This window comes from Pezoporus flaviventris, unplaced genomic scaffold, assembly GCF_033815535.1.
Source record: "Pezoporus flaviventris isolate CSIRO_AGI_PZ_B2104156 unplaced genomic scaffold, CSIRO_AGI_Pfla_v1 ptg000013l, whole genome shotgun sequence".
NCBI classification, from domain to species: Eukaryota; Metazoa; Chordata; class Aves; order Psittaciformes; family Psittacidae; genus Pezoporus; species Pezoporus flaviventris.
The window spans coordinates 35,365,239-35,381,754 of record NW_026892561.1 but is presented as its reverse complement, the minus strand read 5'-3'; the positions used below and the strand labels follow the sequence as shown (position 1 = coordinate 35,381,754).

At 43.4% G+C, this 16,516-nt stretch overlaps 1 protein-coding gene across 2 annotated transcripts in view; it reads left to right on the top strand.

Annotated features, from left to right (window-relative positions):
• LOC133268905 (arylacetamide deacetylase-like) overlaps window positions 1–16,516 on the top strand; it is a 47,464-nt gene that overhangs the window by 21,922 nt on the left and 9,026 nt on the right. Inside the window, exon 1 of one of the 2 annotated variants that reach the window (XM_061452714.1) lies at window positions 11,282–11,442. The exons of the other annotated variant lie outside the window; for it this stretch is intronic. Within the exon in view, the coding sequence (XP_061308698.1) occupies window positions 11,305–11,442 (138 nt within the window). The 5' untranslated portion in view covers window positions 11,282–11,304. Of the gene's footprint in view, window positions 1–11,281; window positions 11,443–16,516 lie in introns of those variants that run through there. 2 annotated transcript variants of the gene reach the window in all.

The window sequence follows — 16,516 nt, the reverse complement described above, 5'->3', positions numbered from 1 at the left end:
TCAGAGTTGTGTAATTTACTTCGGTTGAGCCTATGTTTTTCTACTTTAGCATAGTGAGAGTTTGAATACATACTGCAGACTGATGTAGGTATGACTTCAGGTGATAAGTAATTGCCAGCTCAATATTTTTAACTTCCTTTAACCTTTCTTTCACAAAAAGAAATGACAAGTGTTTGTGGCATTTTGGCTAAATATTCTTTTGCATAAAGAAATATCTAAAGTCTTTAGCATTTTCAGCAGCTGTTGAGAATTACTCCTGGTTATTTTCCTTTCCTATTCACAAGAGGAACCAATTAAGAAATTCAAGACTTGCTGCTTCAGAAATTAAAGAAAACTTTGCTATAAATGAGGCCTGCACAGAACTGTGGTCTTTGTTCTGTAAAGCAGGACTTGTTCATGTAATGTGAACCCTTTGCAGATCACTACCAAAAGGTGTGCACATGCTGCCTTTCCTGCAGGTGCTGTAGAAATAGCTTTGGGGAATAAACATGAATAAGAAATAGCCTTGGGGGGTGGTGGTGAGGAAACCATGAAATAAACCTTACAGTGAGGGGCAGCTTACAGTGTCTATAATCATATGAATCAGACAGCAAAACTGTTTCTGCTAGTTATTTTTCCTTCAACATCTGGAGTGCCAAACTGTAGCACAGGCTTTTGCCTGCTTTATTACTGGATGTTCATAAGAATGTTGCTGTGGCCATGTTTGTCTGGTTTTAAATGCTGTAAAGATTCACTGTGAGAATAGTTGCACTGATCATGGGATATATTGAAACTTCTAAAGCAGTCAGGGGAGGCTTTCACAGCCTTCAGAAAGAATTCCTGGTTAAGGCTGTTTTGGTCCCACAAGCCTCCCCTCATGATGTTTAGGGGTTTGGTATATTCTCCTCTGAGAATATCTTGGTCTATATATTTTTTTTTTAGTAATAGGCTTAATAAAATTTAACATTAAGCTCATTAAACTAATGTAATGTCTTTGCAGATAAGCTGTTGCGCAGTGTCACTGATTAGTACCTTGGGAAACAGCAGAATCCTGGCTAATGAATAACTTGGTAGTCCGTACAGGTCAGATACACAGACGCTGGGGAGCTAAAATCCAAAGCAAATGTACTGAGTAAACTTCTTAACATAATGTGAACAATTAAGCATATTAAGTCCCCCAAAAGTCAAAATTTTTCCCTTATTCAGCGTATGTAATGTTTAGACTAAGAAATACTATCTAGTAAAACAAGATCTTTAAAAGATATGTAAAAACCAGTTTTTTTACTGTTACCCTCATGAACTGTAAATTTGGACCTTTCATACTTGAAATACAGTTGGGTATGGTCAGGGTAGGCAACATGCTGACAGACCTGAAAAATACTGGGGTCATATTTGTGGTATCACAAAATATGCTGTCCACAAACATTCCTGTGAAAACAAAATGGGAAATAAAAAATGAGCATTAATGTGGGGAAAAAGGATGTGTAGACCCAAGGCTCAAGGCTGATGCTTTCAATATGTTTTGTTTCATGTTCCATTTAACTTATTGTCTTTGTTTATGAATCAAGTTGTAATTTGAACTGACCATAGTTCATGCATAATACAAAGTAATTTTAGAATATTAGACAAGCAAGTTGTCAGCACTCCTTAATATTCCCTTTACTTTGAGTAGGCAACTTCTGCTTTGAAGTCACTTATTTTTGGAGATATATAGTGTAAAATTCCTGATTGGAGTCAATCAGTTCAAAGTGGATGCAAATGAAGATATTGAGGGGGTGCTGGAGGTATCTTGAAGGGTATGTGCATTACCTCTGATGCCTCAGCGCCTGGGCAGATTTGATGTTGAGTTCCTGGTAACTGTTCCAGGAATGCCTTTAGTCTGCCCTTAGTTTCTTAAACTGTAGTGCTTCTAATTTCAAAGCAGACTGATGGGGAACAGTTGTACTGATTATTATTTTTTTTCCTATGAATTTTTTTCCCAACTTATGATCCAGAATATTTGAGTGTGCTTCCTGTTTTATTCTGCTCATGTAGCTTAGCAATGCAGACTAGCTTGTGGACGTGACCAATTTGTTTGATGGGAGACATCTTCATCTCTTCCTGGTCTCTACCTGTATTAGTGGAATACGCTTTTTAATAATAATTAATCATGTACAATTGATCTAGTATCTGTCAAAATTGTGTAAAGTATAAATCCCGGGAGTGAAGAGCTCAGGGGGACGAAAGGAAGCATACATATATCCTTTTTCAGCTGCTAACGCTAACTTTGTAAGTGAACATAATCTTATTTCCAAGTGCTGCCAAGTGGAGAAACTGGGCTGGCTGCTGCCTCTCCCAGGAGAAAGTTTTTGCAATCAGGAACTCGAACCAAAGGATGTAGAACTCCATGCAGCTCTGTTATGAGATGCACAGGCTGCTGAAAGGAAGGTGTTTGTTGAGTCTGAGCTTTAGCTTTATAGACTAAACACTAAAAACTATAGAAATGGTGAATTGTTACCACAGATAATTTGCACTGTATTTTCAAATATTCGTCTTTCTGTAGATACTTCATGTGATACAGACAAATAAACCAAGGAGGTGAAGGTTTTTGTCCTTTTGGCACCATGGTTATATCTGACTGTATTTTCACATGTTCCAGGAAGGTACTACCTTGACCAATTTAATCTGTGTTGATAGCTCCATTGCAGCAAGGCCGTTTGGGGAAGTGCTCGTGCTTGGTTCCCTTTTGTTTTCCCCAGGAGTGGCTCACTTCCTTTGATTAATATGTAATTTCAAATCGAAGCACTTACAGTGAACAGACTCGGAAGAAGTGCTGTCCTGGCAGTGGATAGTTGCACAGGCTATCTACATGGGGCAGTAAGAAAAGTGCTTAGAGTCACAAGAGTAATAATATGCTCAGTAGTGATGCCCTGAGGGTGCTCTTACGAGGACAAACAGCTCTGGTATGTCCATGTGGCCAGGCTCAGGTACCACCAAACTGCTTTCCTCTCTGCTTTTCCATGCCCTCATACCCAGATGCTGAGTTTTCAGGAAGTGGGAGCAGTAGAAAGAGGCAGGTTTGTGTTTCAGCTGCTTGAGTATAGATTTTCAGAGCAGGTCATAAACAACCATGCTGACTTCAGACAGCATTATACAAACAAGAAAATTGGCATGGAAATTGGTCCCTATCTGTTGCACTTGTCTGAAGGAGACATAAAGCAGAGCACCTGTGATAGTGTACTATCCTGCAGACACAGTGCCCTGAGCTCTGCCAAACCTATGGTGTGCCTGCAGGGCTGTGAGCGGGAGCTGTGGGGCTGTCACTTTTGGTAGGCGTATTTCTTCCTCATTTAACTTGCAGAGTCAAAAGCACATTGGTTTATTTGCATGTGTATTTGTGAACACAGTCTAGTGGTTACTTTATTTCAGGCTATTCATTCGTTCCTGCTGAAGAATCTGACTTGTAAAAGCTGGCCAAATTCTAGGAGGTGCCAACATGAAGAAAATCTGCTGGAGATAGCGGGAACTGTTTCTGCTGAGTGCTTCCCTGCTGTCCAAAGATTGTCTGGTCTATACTGATACAAGCAAGCTATGAAGAGTTTCATGTAACTTCTTATTTCCTTATCAATTAAATCCCTGATACTATTGCATATTTGTTTTAATAAAAATTAGATACATATAAATGGTTACTTTCTGATAGTCCTATTCACTGTGGCTTTAGCTGCTTAATAACAGCATCGAGGAGCCTCTCCAGCATACTACAATCCCCATCCTTATTTTCGTAACTTTCTTGCTAATTTTGGAGGAAGGGAGTGGGGGCAAAGAGAGCAATGTGTCCTCAAGCTGTACAGCACTGGCTGCCTTCCACAGCAGTTTTGGAGAGGAGCTGGGACATTCCCAGCAGAGTTGGACGGATGCCTTGGCAGGACAGTGCCTCTCTGTGCAGTCAGGCTACAGCATCCTGCAGTCCCATTCCAGTGACTGGTCTTGTTGGACTTGACAGCTTTTCTGACCCTTTGGATCTGTGTAAGTCAGGATTACCACGAACTTCCTCCTCTGAATTTGTAGGTTATAATATCAGGAAAGAGCCTGCAGTCATTTATCTGATCTCATGCACAGCCCAGGCTAATGGGGCTGCCCCAATTCAATGGTCTTGTTGGGCCCCTGGAGCAGTAGGAAAGAATCAGTCCCCATGAACTCCAGAGGAAATGGGAACTCTCTCTATAATCTTGTATATATTCTTCTAAAACATCTCAGTGTTTGTTTTGAAAGATAAACAGCAAAAATAACCAAATACTGGTTTTCATCATGCTTTTCTCTCATCTGCTATTGAAATTACATTTCAGAGCTGCTTTGTTGTTTTAACAGCAGTTTAATCCCCCCAGATGCCATTGCAACTCATTTAGAAAAATACATAGACGTTTGTTTGAATAACGTCTCTTCCATTCATCATCCTTGGCATGCCCATTGACTCTGCGGTCCCAAAGCACTGTTAATTTCAGATTTCAGACTTAAATATGTTTCTGCATGCGTATGTATGTATATTTACATTCATAAATTCAAATATATGTTGGAATAAACAAATCTAAAGACTCATTTGCTGAAAACATTTACCAAATTGTTTCTTTCCTGATTAGCGGTCTGTCAGGCAGTCATTCCAGTTTCCAAAATGACTGCTTTGGACTTAAAATTAAAGCAGTGCTGATAAGATTTATGTAAGATTCCTGCTGATCGTCCCACTGGTCTCTATGGATCCCTGTCCCCTGGGATGGCAAATCTAAACTTTTCTGCAATCTGCTTCTGGATCCCAAATTCAAATATTGTGCTACTTGTTGTAAAAAGGAAAAACTATGTGAAAACTAGAACTATGCAAACGCTCAGAAGCTGGACATGGAAGGTGACAGCAAAATGGTTCTCCTAAGTTTGGGTGTTTGGGTTTCTTAAGCTGTTTTGAACTTTGAAACTTGAGGTAGAACAGAAATTGGTGAAGGTGGTTTATAGTATGTGTAAATTTCTGGTTTAATGTGAGTTCAGTTGAGGTAGTTTATTGTCTTGATCTACCTCTAAGGCAGAGTGGTTGAGTGACATGGCTCTTATGGAATAGTGCACCCACATAACAGCTCTGCAGGTTTTATCTGCTGAACATTTTTTCTTCACTTGCGAGAGGAATGGCTTTGGGTAAGATGAGATGCAAAAAAGTAACCTCACATGCTGCAGACTTCTATTTAACTCATTTCTTCAGGGAATGAGCTGAACACCCATTACAGTCCTCCTCCACGTCACCTCCAAGGCAGAGAGATTCCTCTTTACAGGATTTTGGGGTGAGGTTGCATGGAGCAGGAGGAGCATGGAGTACAGGAGGTGAGGAGGTGGAAGGCTTCTGGCTGCTGCCAGTCTCCATGGGTGGTGTGCATGAGTTGCTTTGCGATGCTTTTTGTACTTGGTGCTCTTGCAACCTGTGCACAAAGAAATGAAGGAGATGCAACGAATACTGTTCTTTTACTCCTTCCTGTCTTTGGTGGGGTGGTAACATTTCATTTTCAAAACAACAAAAGAAAAATATTGGTTTTTTTTTTTTTTTTTGAAATCTCCTGTTATCTCGGTCTAATATTTTTAGACTGAGTTGGAAAATGTTTTGTTGGATACTTTAATGCTTTTATGAACCTACCATATTTATGGAATTGCTGCTTTGTCATGTATTAAGAAGCGCTGCATGTGTTAAATTTCAGCTTATTTTCAGTGATTTTTTTTTTCAGTTCAGAGTATGAATATATCTTCACATAAGACATTTGTTTCCATTTATGCAACTTACAATTCAGTAATAAACAACAGATGGAAAAAGTGTGTCCAAATTCTCTTGTTTAAAACATCTTGTGAATGCCATCTCTTCATTTTATAAAACCAGGCCAATTTCCAGTTCTATAAGAACATTAAAAGGTGTGGGTAGTAACAATGGAGAAGTAAAAGTAGAAATAACTGACTGAAGCTTAGTTAAGTGATATGAAATACGGTACTAGCTTCTGAATATTAAACCAAAAGCTGTTTAATTCAGAGTGAATATCAGCATGCCCATTCATCTATAAACTAGTATTTTCAAACCTATTTTGTAGCGATTGGGTGGATATGTAACAGTCTTCTGGGGCAGAAAAAGAATGTATGAAAAAGTGAGCCAATTTTGTTCTTTCTTTCAAAAATAGGATTCACTGTTTACCCATTCCTGTCAAACTCCACCTTCTAGTTATCTGCTAACCAGGGACAGCTCTGGTCTGGTAACCTAAACCCAAGACTGTGATAAGGTGAGAGTGCCAGGGCTTTTCCTTGCTCCATTCCCTCCTGACCCTTGGCAGTGTCTGGGCTTCATCCCTGTGCACTGAATGCTTCCTGCTGCTTTCCTGGCTCAGAGCTGTCTCAGGTAAAGGCAAATTAAGCAATTGCTCAAGGCAATGGCTGGAAAGGCAAAGATCCACATCCTCACTCACTGAGGTACCTGTGCCCTGGCAGTGGGAAGGCTGGTTTATGGCATGTCCCCAAAAGGTGGGGTTGGTTGGATGGGGACAGATGGCCGTGACTGCTGCTGGGGGAATGAGGGACAGAAGAGGGAAAGCTATTGCAGGTGAGAAGCAGGAATGGTGCATGCTTCCTCAGGTGCCTGGTGGCAGCAGCAGCACTCCTGGCCTTCCATGGTGTCATCCCCTTGCTGGGAGCAGGCCTCCAGCTGAGGGATGAAGGTCCTTCTGGTGTCCAGTGATGCTTTGATCCCCTGCTGGTGCTTCTGCTTGACGCCTTGGTTCTCTCCCCCTGTAGATGTGCCGAAGTTTTGGCATGCAAAGATTTGTCCTCATCTTTGGGCAATATACTATTTTGTCTCCAGCGATAAGAAGTCTTGATTCCCCCCCACCCCGAGGGGCACAAACCACAGCCTCTTTAGTTTACTGAGGAAAGGCTGGAAGACAATTCAGTTGTGGTGGGATAAACAGTACAGTACCATGAAGCTCTTGAACTTGTTGGTATGAAATGCAGCTATTAGAACAATGGAAAATGCAACACTAGAGATACGGAACAACTTGCTTATTGAAATGCAACTTGGTTTGTTGCTGAAAAAAATGCAGCAGTTGAACACTGAGGGTTTCATGAGTCAAGTCAGAAATAACCATTGCTTAAATTCTTAATGTCAGTAAGTATTTATCTAGGTTTGGTGTGGATTTTCTTTCATTTGCTTTAGTGTTCTGTAATAAGCTGGTTCCTAAATAACTTACTTACTGTGTGTTCTTGTGTTGGATAAAGACCTCGTTACAGCAGATGTGGGGTTACTGCCTTTCAAAGGGTACTTTGAGCTACACACTGTTCTAACTATATCATTTGTCTGTTGGATGTCCATCAGAGGTATTTAAGGACAGAAGAATAACCTTTTGCTTTTTACTACAAGGTTGCCACTTGTCTCACTGAAGGCAACCGTGGACAACTTTTGCTAGCTCCAGTGTTGCTTTTTGTTCTTTTCCCTTGTTCTCAACTCCCTGGGTGATGCTTGCAGCTGATCCTTGCCCTGCTGAGAGAAGGACTTACATAATGGGTATTTGTCACTGGGTGTTGGATGCCCATAAGTGCCGTTACTTGGTGGAAAAATCAACTTCTGCAGTGCTGTGCTGCCTCCAGGTGGATTTTCAGTTTACTTCCTAAAAAACTGTACAGGAATGAGAAAACCACTTTGCGTAGCACAACTAACTAGCGTGTTTGTGCTTTTCCTTTCATGCCTGTACAACAGCTGCAGCAGCAAGCACCAGCAGTGCTGGCAGAGGTGCTTGGGACACCTGCCCTCCTCCCACTGAAACTTGGGACAAGTTTCTGCCCTGCCAGGCTGCCTGCCTGCTGCCACCTGTCCCTGGGGTGTTAGCTATTTTTTCCCCTCATCCCCCTTCAAGACCTGTATCTCCATCCTTTAGCCCTTGGAGCCCTGCCTGGGTGGATTGGGTGCCCATGGCTGACTATCCCCAGCCTGACATGCCTGCTCTGGCAAGCATGGGGCAGTGACATGCCTGGACTCCTGCCACCCAGGTGGGTAACTGGAGCATGTTGAGCCTGCTCAGGCATGGAGCCTATGTGCCTCTTCCAGGCCCTGGCTGCTATTTTAGTAAGCTGTTACTCCATACCCCAGTGAAGACGTGACCTTCTCAGCATGGATGTATAAAAACTCAACAGTCATCACCAGATCAAATTAGCATCTCTCTTAACAGCCGGGCCACCCTGGCATTCTGGGGGTGCTGACACCACCAGAAGTCCCCCTCAGTCAAGCCAGCACTGCACTGGTGATGTGCCTAGCATGCGAGGTAGTGCACGGGTAGTGCAGGACCCCCATGATTTGAAGGGGAAGGGCTGCACTCAGTTGTATGAGTCAGTAGGGGCCATGCACAGTGGGCAAGGGTGGGAGGGGTCCTCAGGGAGGCTGACTGGGGCCACCAGTTCCTGGTAGTGTCCCTGGGACAGGACACACACAGGCAACTGTCCTCTGTGATCCAGGAGTCCTCAGCTATTATCTGCTAAATGTGTCCCAGTCAGGCTCAGCATGATGGCCGTTTAGACAATCAGTCTGGGAGAGCTCTATGTAGTTCATGAAAATGATATACAAATTACAACCACACAAAACAACTGTAGTTAAAATTTAAGGCAGCGATGTTGTGAGGGAGGTGGGAAGTGTCCCCACTGGTACATACGGGTGACTGGCAGGAGTGGCACCACAGCTGGCAGAAGAAAGTGCCTGTGTTTTAAAGCTGCGGGGAAGTGTGTTATTCCAGAAGCAGCGGAGAATTAAAGTCATAGACATGAAACAAATGGAACAGTTGATACATAAATGTAATAAGCTTTTGCATTTCCGTCCAAAATCTCCCAATTGAGAGTTATCTTTCCAATGTAACATAAGGCACTTCTGTACAGCCTTAGTGCTGTACACTAACCCCGAGCCTAGGGACCCCACTTCAGCTACTGAACCTGCAGTAACTGACAAGGAAAAAGAATTATTTTGCAATAAGTCAGATAATAATTTTACCCCAATTGCTCATTTTCTTTTTCTCTAGAAATAGACCCTACTGACAACAGCAGCCTTAAATGTGGATAAGAGGATTGTACTGCAGCTTTGGCCAATCATTTGTTTAGGTCTTATATTTTTGATTATGTTATTATTATAAAGGGCTGAATCACAACCAGATTATACTCAATTATTTCCCATTTAGGCAAGACAATACTTTTTTTTCTTGCTAGACAGCCTTGCAAATGCTTTCTGCTCTGAAATCTTATTTCCCAGTGTGTTTTCCTAAAACAAGCAGTTTCCTAGGGGTCTGCTTAAGCACAACTTGTCTGACTTGGACGATTCTTTCACAGTAACTCTGCAGGAGTGCAGTATGTACCCATGTAATACAAGTGGAAGCTGGTGAAAATACATCGCTGTTACGAACAGATGAAGTTACAAGACCACATATTTCTTTCCATTGTTGTTTTAACTCTGGCTTTAGTCCTCTTAAATGTACATTAATTTTTTTTCTTTCCTTTTTTTAGCTTGGAATATATGAAAATAAATAAAATAGGAAGGAGGGCATACTGTGTGACTGTTTTTTATTACACTGTATCACAGGATGGTTGAGGCTAGAAGAGACCACCAAGTGATCTGAGCTGTAGAAAAGAGAAGATGGGGTTTGCTGATCTGCCTGTCCAGCCTTCTGTGCACACACATTACCATGTGTGTGCCTGCTGGGAATGCAGCAGCAGTCTTGCTACTGCTTGGATCTGGGGCATGAAGCCGTGGCACCCTTGCTTCCTTGGGTTCTTCCCCTGTCCCCAGCACCTTGCACTGGCCTCTGGGATGGACAAAGTGACCACACGGGTGTGTTGTCTCTTGTTTTTGTTGGAGTGGCGTCAAGAACATTGGACTATGACTGACTGTTGTGCCACAGAAGGAGTGATGAGAGAGAGCAGGGTGGCCCAGCCTGGGCTGAGCAGGATTTTTAAAACACTTTGATATTTTGGAGGTGCCCGGAACTCCAATAAAGAAAACTAAAGGCTGACTAAGGCCCACTCCCTCTCTGCATTTGGGCAGGTGACACACAGTTCATCTTTGTCTTCTGATCCTTCTCTTGCTTCATCCCCAAGGGCTGCCTCAGTGTGAGAGAGGGTGGTGCTTCTTTGCAGTTGGTAAAACTTCAGCAAAAGAAGTAAGACAAATTTTAATTGACCTTTTTAATTTTTCACTTCATTTCTAAAGCAGGGATCCTGGTGCTGCAGCTCTTCTTTTTACCCTTCACTCTCTGTGTATGCCTGTGCTCGTAGTGTGTCCTTAGTGGAATTATTATTATCCATTTGGGAGTCCACCCTATGCAGAAATGGGAGATGTATACAAATCTTAATCCTGAGAATAATGACAATTAAACCTGATTTTTCTTGTTTTACACAAGCCCTGCCCTGCTTTTATTTTTCCTGCCAAACCTATTATTGCACAACTGGATCGGTGTGTTAGTACAAGATGAAGGGTGTACTCTGCTAAAGCAGAAGGTGCCTGTTACTGCCTAAGGAATGAGACTGGCTTATGTGCTGCTGTGGTCTGATCCTGTTGGGTGCTGCTGTAAGCTGGGCTGCGTTTGTGCAGCTGCAGTAAGAAGTGGCAGCTAACAGCTCCTGAATATTCAATATATCTTTTTGCAGTTGAATGTTACGTTCTTGCAGCCCTTGGTTTGCTGACCATGTTCCTTATCTTTTCAACTGCTGCTTTCCTCCTGAGACTTCCTGCTGGCTGTTGTTGCCAAATGCATGAAATGGGGTAAAGGGGATGGAGGTTCCTTGATATTTAATCCGGGATTCAGTGCCGGGGCAGCTCCAAGTTGCTGAATGCCTTGCTAGAAAATACATGTTTTCCCTGGAGCTGCATGGTAGAATAACCTCTGCCCTGTGTGATCTGATGAGAAATCACCTCCTGGCTGGGACCCAAATAAAGCACGGGATTAACTTTGCCCTATGCGTGTGTGCTGGCTTGTAGCTCTTAAGAGTCAGTAAGAGCTCTTAGTCCAGTTGGTCTGTTGCAGAATGACTCTAAGAGCAGGACCATAGAGTTCTGGAGGACTGTGCAAGCAAGGCAGGGGGTGGCCCCCACAGGTGGCCGGAGACCGGACCTGGGAGGAGAATGTGGAGGAAGCTGTGGGGGCTAACCAATACTGTTATGCCAAGAAGGAGTGGCTGAATACCACTCCTATATATGTGTGAACTGCGTCACAAATAAAGTAGAAGTTGCTTATCACCCATATTGGGTTGGCCTGTCTGCTTCTCCTCGCCGCTTACATTGGTCTGGGAGGATCTGTGCCTGTAGACATGGGATCCAAGCTGCTGTGCCTCTTCCTTGCCTCTGTCATCCTTGCTTACTACTTCTACAGTCCCATGCCAGAGGACTTTGAGGAGCCCTGGAAAGTGATGTTCATCTCGGCTACCCTCAGGACTCTTGAACACCTGGTGAGCTTGGTGCTGAGCTAGAGGGAGAGGTCTATGGAGCAGGGGGCATTCCTGGTCCCTCTGACTAATAGAGATATGGTAGTATGTGTCATACATATATATATATATGTATGGTAATACACTCAGTGAAGTACAGTAGTACTAAGCATTAAACATACTGTGGGTATGACTATAAAGAAACTTAGAAAAGATTTACTGTGCAATGTCAAAAAAAAAAGGATATTTGGAGTAACTGGAAATGTGATATGTAATGTGATTACAGATAGACAAATGCAAGCAAGTCTATTTTGCTTTATGAACCTCTGCAGCTGTAGCACTGGTCCTTGAATTTTCCTGTTCCTCAGAGCCTGTACATTGAGTTTCTGCAGAAATATTGTATTGCATGTCAGAAGTGAAAACTAGAGCACTTAAATGCTACTGATTTTTGTGGTTTCATAAAAATCCATTGACAAAATGACCCTAAAAACTACACAAAGTTAGTTATAGTGGTGCTAATGCTAGAGCATGTAGAAGTTGAGATACAGATCTTATATGTATGTATATATAAATACCACTGTGATCTTGCTTACCAAAAATGATATCTAGCTATAAGCAGCATAGAACCATACATCACATTCTGGAAAAGCAGTGCTATTTTACCCTATTTGTAGTTGCAATATTTACCAACAACAGGATCTTTATGTCTTTCCATGCTATTTTTATATATGCTACATCCCTAGCTTCTGCTTCATTTACTGTCACGTTACAGCCATTTCAAACATTTGTAAGCAATTTGTGAGGCTGCATGCCATGCACAACTAACACTGCTGTAGTTTCCACCTCAAGTACATCAAACTAGGAGACGTTTTGAGTCCAGCCTGTACGTAGTGCACAGTGGTAGCTGCAGCAGTGTAACCAAGGTCTGAAAATAAAGGTCAAAGATGAAGGTTTGTGGGGAGGAGAAGGAGCGAGTGTTGCAGATATCTTTCTAGGTGACTGCAAACACTTTGAGACTGCTTCATTCTCCACTATGAAATGCATTGATAGGAAGTTCTAAGGAGCCAGGGGAGAGGTTTCTAGTTTTGCTTCAGGCATGCTGCTGCAAGACTTGGCTGCTGCAGGCAGAGACACCCAGGCTGTTTGCTCTAAAGTGCAAGAATTTGGGATTTTGCCTTTTCTGTTGTTTCAGTTAAAATGTGGGTTTTTTCAGAAGTCCACGATTTTTCTGGTGGATGCAGAATATGCTGAACATCACACTTCTGGACAGTAACTAAAAGCCAGTGCTGATCTACAAAGCCATCCCTGTGTCAGACAGCCTTTGTTTGCAGTGGAGGCCTTTTCTCAGGTCTTCACAACCAGCAGAAGGGAGCAGTGCTTTTGGGGAAGCGGAGATGATTTTTGTATGCGTTTACCCATGGACTCTGCTGCTTTCTCATTTGTTTTGATCTTGTGTTTTGAGGTCTGAGTGGTGGGAGATGAAAAAGTGATAAGAAAGAAACTGTAGTCTGCACTCTTGATGCAGATCTTGCTTCTTCCCATCTTCAGTGTCCTTTCATAGGCAGTCTGCAAAGAGGATATGTGCACAGATAACTCATGTCCCCTGTGTCTGCTTGCTCAGTCTGACCTGCAGCACAGCAGTGCTCAGCAAACAGAAGTGTTTTCTTTCAGTGTTGGAGTTTCAGTGTTTCAGTGTTTTCATTTCAATATGGAGTTGGTGTCTTTCATGTCTGCTATGCTGGCTGCGTGTTAAGCCTCAGTCCATTTTCAGCAGCGGTGTTGCAGGGCCAGCGTGTTTTGTAACTGTGCTCCAACCACATGCAAAACTGTAATCCTAAGGGGCTCTGACGAAGATGGCCTCTCTGGAGCTGCATGAGTGCAAATTAGATTTGAGGCATCTCTAGAACATCCTAAGTACATTCTGAATGATCATCTGATTATAGGCAACAATTTATAATCACTTAATAGTAGGTCTAAATTTGTGGAGGGGACTCTGTTTTAGTCTTTCCGACTCCCTGATGTAGTTTTGAAAAAAGAGAAACAATGCTGCCACCCCCAAACACAGCTCAGCAAGAGGTTGGTCTCCAACCTCCCAAAAGGACATACTGAGAAAGCCATGAAATGGCAAATCTATGCCCTGTTGTCTTTGCTTTAATAGGTCCCGGGGAGCCCTCCAGCTTCTGAGCCACATTGTGCAAGATTTTCTCCGGTTTCAGGTTTCCTGACCTGGAGAAACATATGAGTTGGCTTGAATAAAACCTGTGCCAGTCCCAGGCTGTTCTCCAGGTCTCTGCCAGGCATGGCCATGAGTGCTGAGGGACTCCAGAGGCTGGTTGGAAGCTGGTGGCTTGATCCTGCCCTGGGTTACCCTATGGAGGGTTGCAGCTACGCTTGGTTCCACTGGTGCGCCCAGCCTGCAGAGTGCTGGCAAGTCTGTTTGTACCCATCCCACTGCAGAAGGGAGGCTGGGAACATCTCCATTATCGTATTGATTATGATGTCCCACATCTATGTGATGTGTAGCTGGGGAATAGCTTCTAAGAATAAATCAGACAGTGTCTGTGGTGCTTAAGCACAAAATCCTTCATGTATTTTCTGGAAGTACCGCATGCACAAAGACTAAGAGAAAATACACGAAGAAAGTATAAAATGCAATACAACATATTTCTTCCTGTTGGAAAACAGTAACGAGTGGTGTCCCTCAGGGATCAGTGTTGGGACTCATCTTGTTCAACATCTTTGTCACTGACATGGACAGTGGGATTGAGTGTGCCCTCAGCAAGTTTGCTGATGACACCAAGCTGTGTGGTTCGGTTGGTATGCTGGAGGGAAGGAATGCCATCCAGAGGGACCTTGACACGCTTGTGAGGTGGGCTGATGCCAACCTCATGAAGTTTAACCATGCCAAGTGCAAGGTCCTACACCTGGGTTGGAGCAATCCCAGGCACAGCTACAGGTTGGGCAGAGAAGAGATTCAGAGCAGCCCTGCGGAGAAAGACTTGGGGGTGCTGGTCTATAAGAAACTGAACATGAGCCGGCTTCAGTGTGTGCTTGCAGCCCAGAAAGCCAACTGTATCCTGGGCTGCATCAAAAGGAGCGTGACCAGCAGGTCGAAGGAGGTGATCCTGCCCCTCTACTCTGCTCTCGTGAGACCTCGCCTGGAGTATTGTGTGCAGTTCTGGTGTCCTCAACATAAAAAGGACATGGAACTGTTGGAACAAGTCCAGAGGAGGGCCACGAGGATGATCAGGGGACTGGAGCACCTCCCGCATGAGGACAGGCTGAGGAAGTTGGGGCTGTTGAGCCTGGAGAAGAGAAGGCTGCGTGGAGACCTCATAGCAGCCTTCCAGTATCTGATGGGGGCCTATAGGGGTGCTGGAGAGGGACTCTTCATTAGGGACATAGTGTTAGGACAAGGGGTAACGGGTTAAAACTTGAAGAGAGGCAGTTTAGATTGGATATAAGGAAGAAGTTGTTTACTGTAAGGGTGGTGAGGCACTGGAATGGGTTGCCCAGGGAGGCTGTGAATGCCCCATCCTTGGTGGTGTTCAAGGCCAGGTTGGACGAAGCCTTGGGTGCCATGGTTTAGTGTGAGGTGTCCCTGCTCATGGCAGGGGGGGTTGGAATTTGATGATCTGAAGGTCCTTTCCAACCCTAACTATTCTGTGATTCCTAGCTGAGTGTTTCCCTGGCTGCAGTTCTTTTGAAATCACCCCAGAGTTTCCCCTGTCCGTGGCCTGGCTCCTTGGGAGCCATGAAATCTGGATTTGAGCCCTTCACAGCCCTGCTCACAAGCTGCCTGTGTTTGTGTTTGGCTGATGGAAACCTTCACCTGGAGGGGCATCTCCATCTGAACTACCACCCCTTCAGATAAATAAGCTCCTAAATGTGGTGCCAGGCTTTTTGTCTGCCAAAGCACACATAAATTTTGGGGTTGTTGTCCTTGCTGCCATACTCCCCTTATGGAAGATGGAGAAAGGGATGGTAGAAAATGCTTTCCAAAGCACAAGGAACACCAAAACCCCCAAATGGTTGCCTTTTTCCTCTTACCTCTCAGATGAGAGCCAATGAGACTTTCAGATGAGGGTATGATTTCCTTTTGGTTTTATATGGTAATGGCCTTGAAACCACAGGCCAGTGTTTTTCCACAATGTAAAATTTAAACCCTGCGAGTACTGGGAAGCCTCAGTCTTGAAGCTGAGGAAATTACTCCTGATGCAGGGGAGTATCAACAAGCTCACTGGAATTATAGCAGGACTCACTTTGACCTATATATTTATTCTTCCAAGGTGCTAATCCTCAGGGAAAATACAACAGCTGAGAAATATTTATGTAAACTGTGTAATCACTGTGTATAAAACTATACAGTTTTGGCATGTGTATGTGTTTGTCTTCATTGAACTTATTACAGGATCCCATATTTTCCTTATGTGCAGTGTGCCAGTTGCTGCCCATTTGCCTTCATCCTGATTCCAAACCACAGTGTTTGGCTGAGCTCCTGGCATTGCTTGGTCCAAGACTGCAGAGAAGTGACTCTTAAATGTGGTGGCAATCACTATCAAGTATTGTCAGGAAGATCTTAGCTGTATTCTCTTTCCTTCTAGCTTCTGAAAAAGTAGATTATACATAGAAGGTGATTCAATAGTTGATTTAAACATAAAAAAAAATCATTACAAAACCGTAAAGCAAGCAGGGTTAGATTATATGATTTACAACATTGAACCTTGAATGCCAGATGTTATACCTTTCATGAGGTTATCATTTAAAGTGTGGGGGTTTCTGTATTTTTTTTACATTCTTCTCAGAAAGAATAGAGCATCTCTTATAGGAAGCTAAACTTCCTATGGGATCTGCACTAGGCTGAGCTATTTCATTTCTTATTAAACTCAAGCCTGCTTCGAGTTTCATCTGGTTTTCACCTTCAGATAACATGTAAGAGCTTGCTTTTATTATTTCATCATTTCTCTTGCTGTGTGATATAGCAGTTAGGAGACTTGTGAGGAAAGCTAGGTTATGTCCCCTGTTGCTGGGGGCTGTTGTGAAGAGGCCACTGGTGGCCATTGGTAGTTCTCTGTGGCGCGATGCCAGTGCTGTCCCT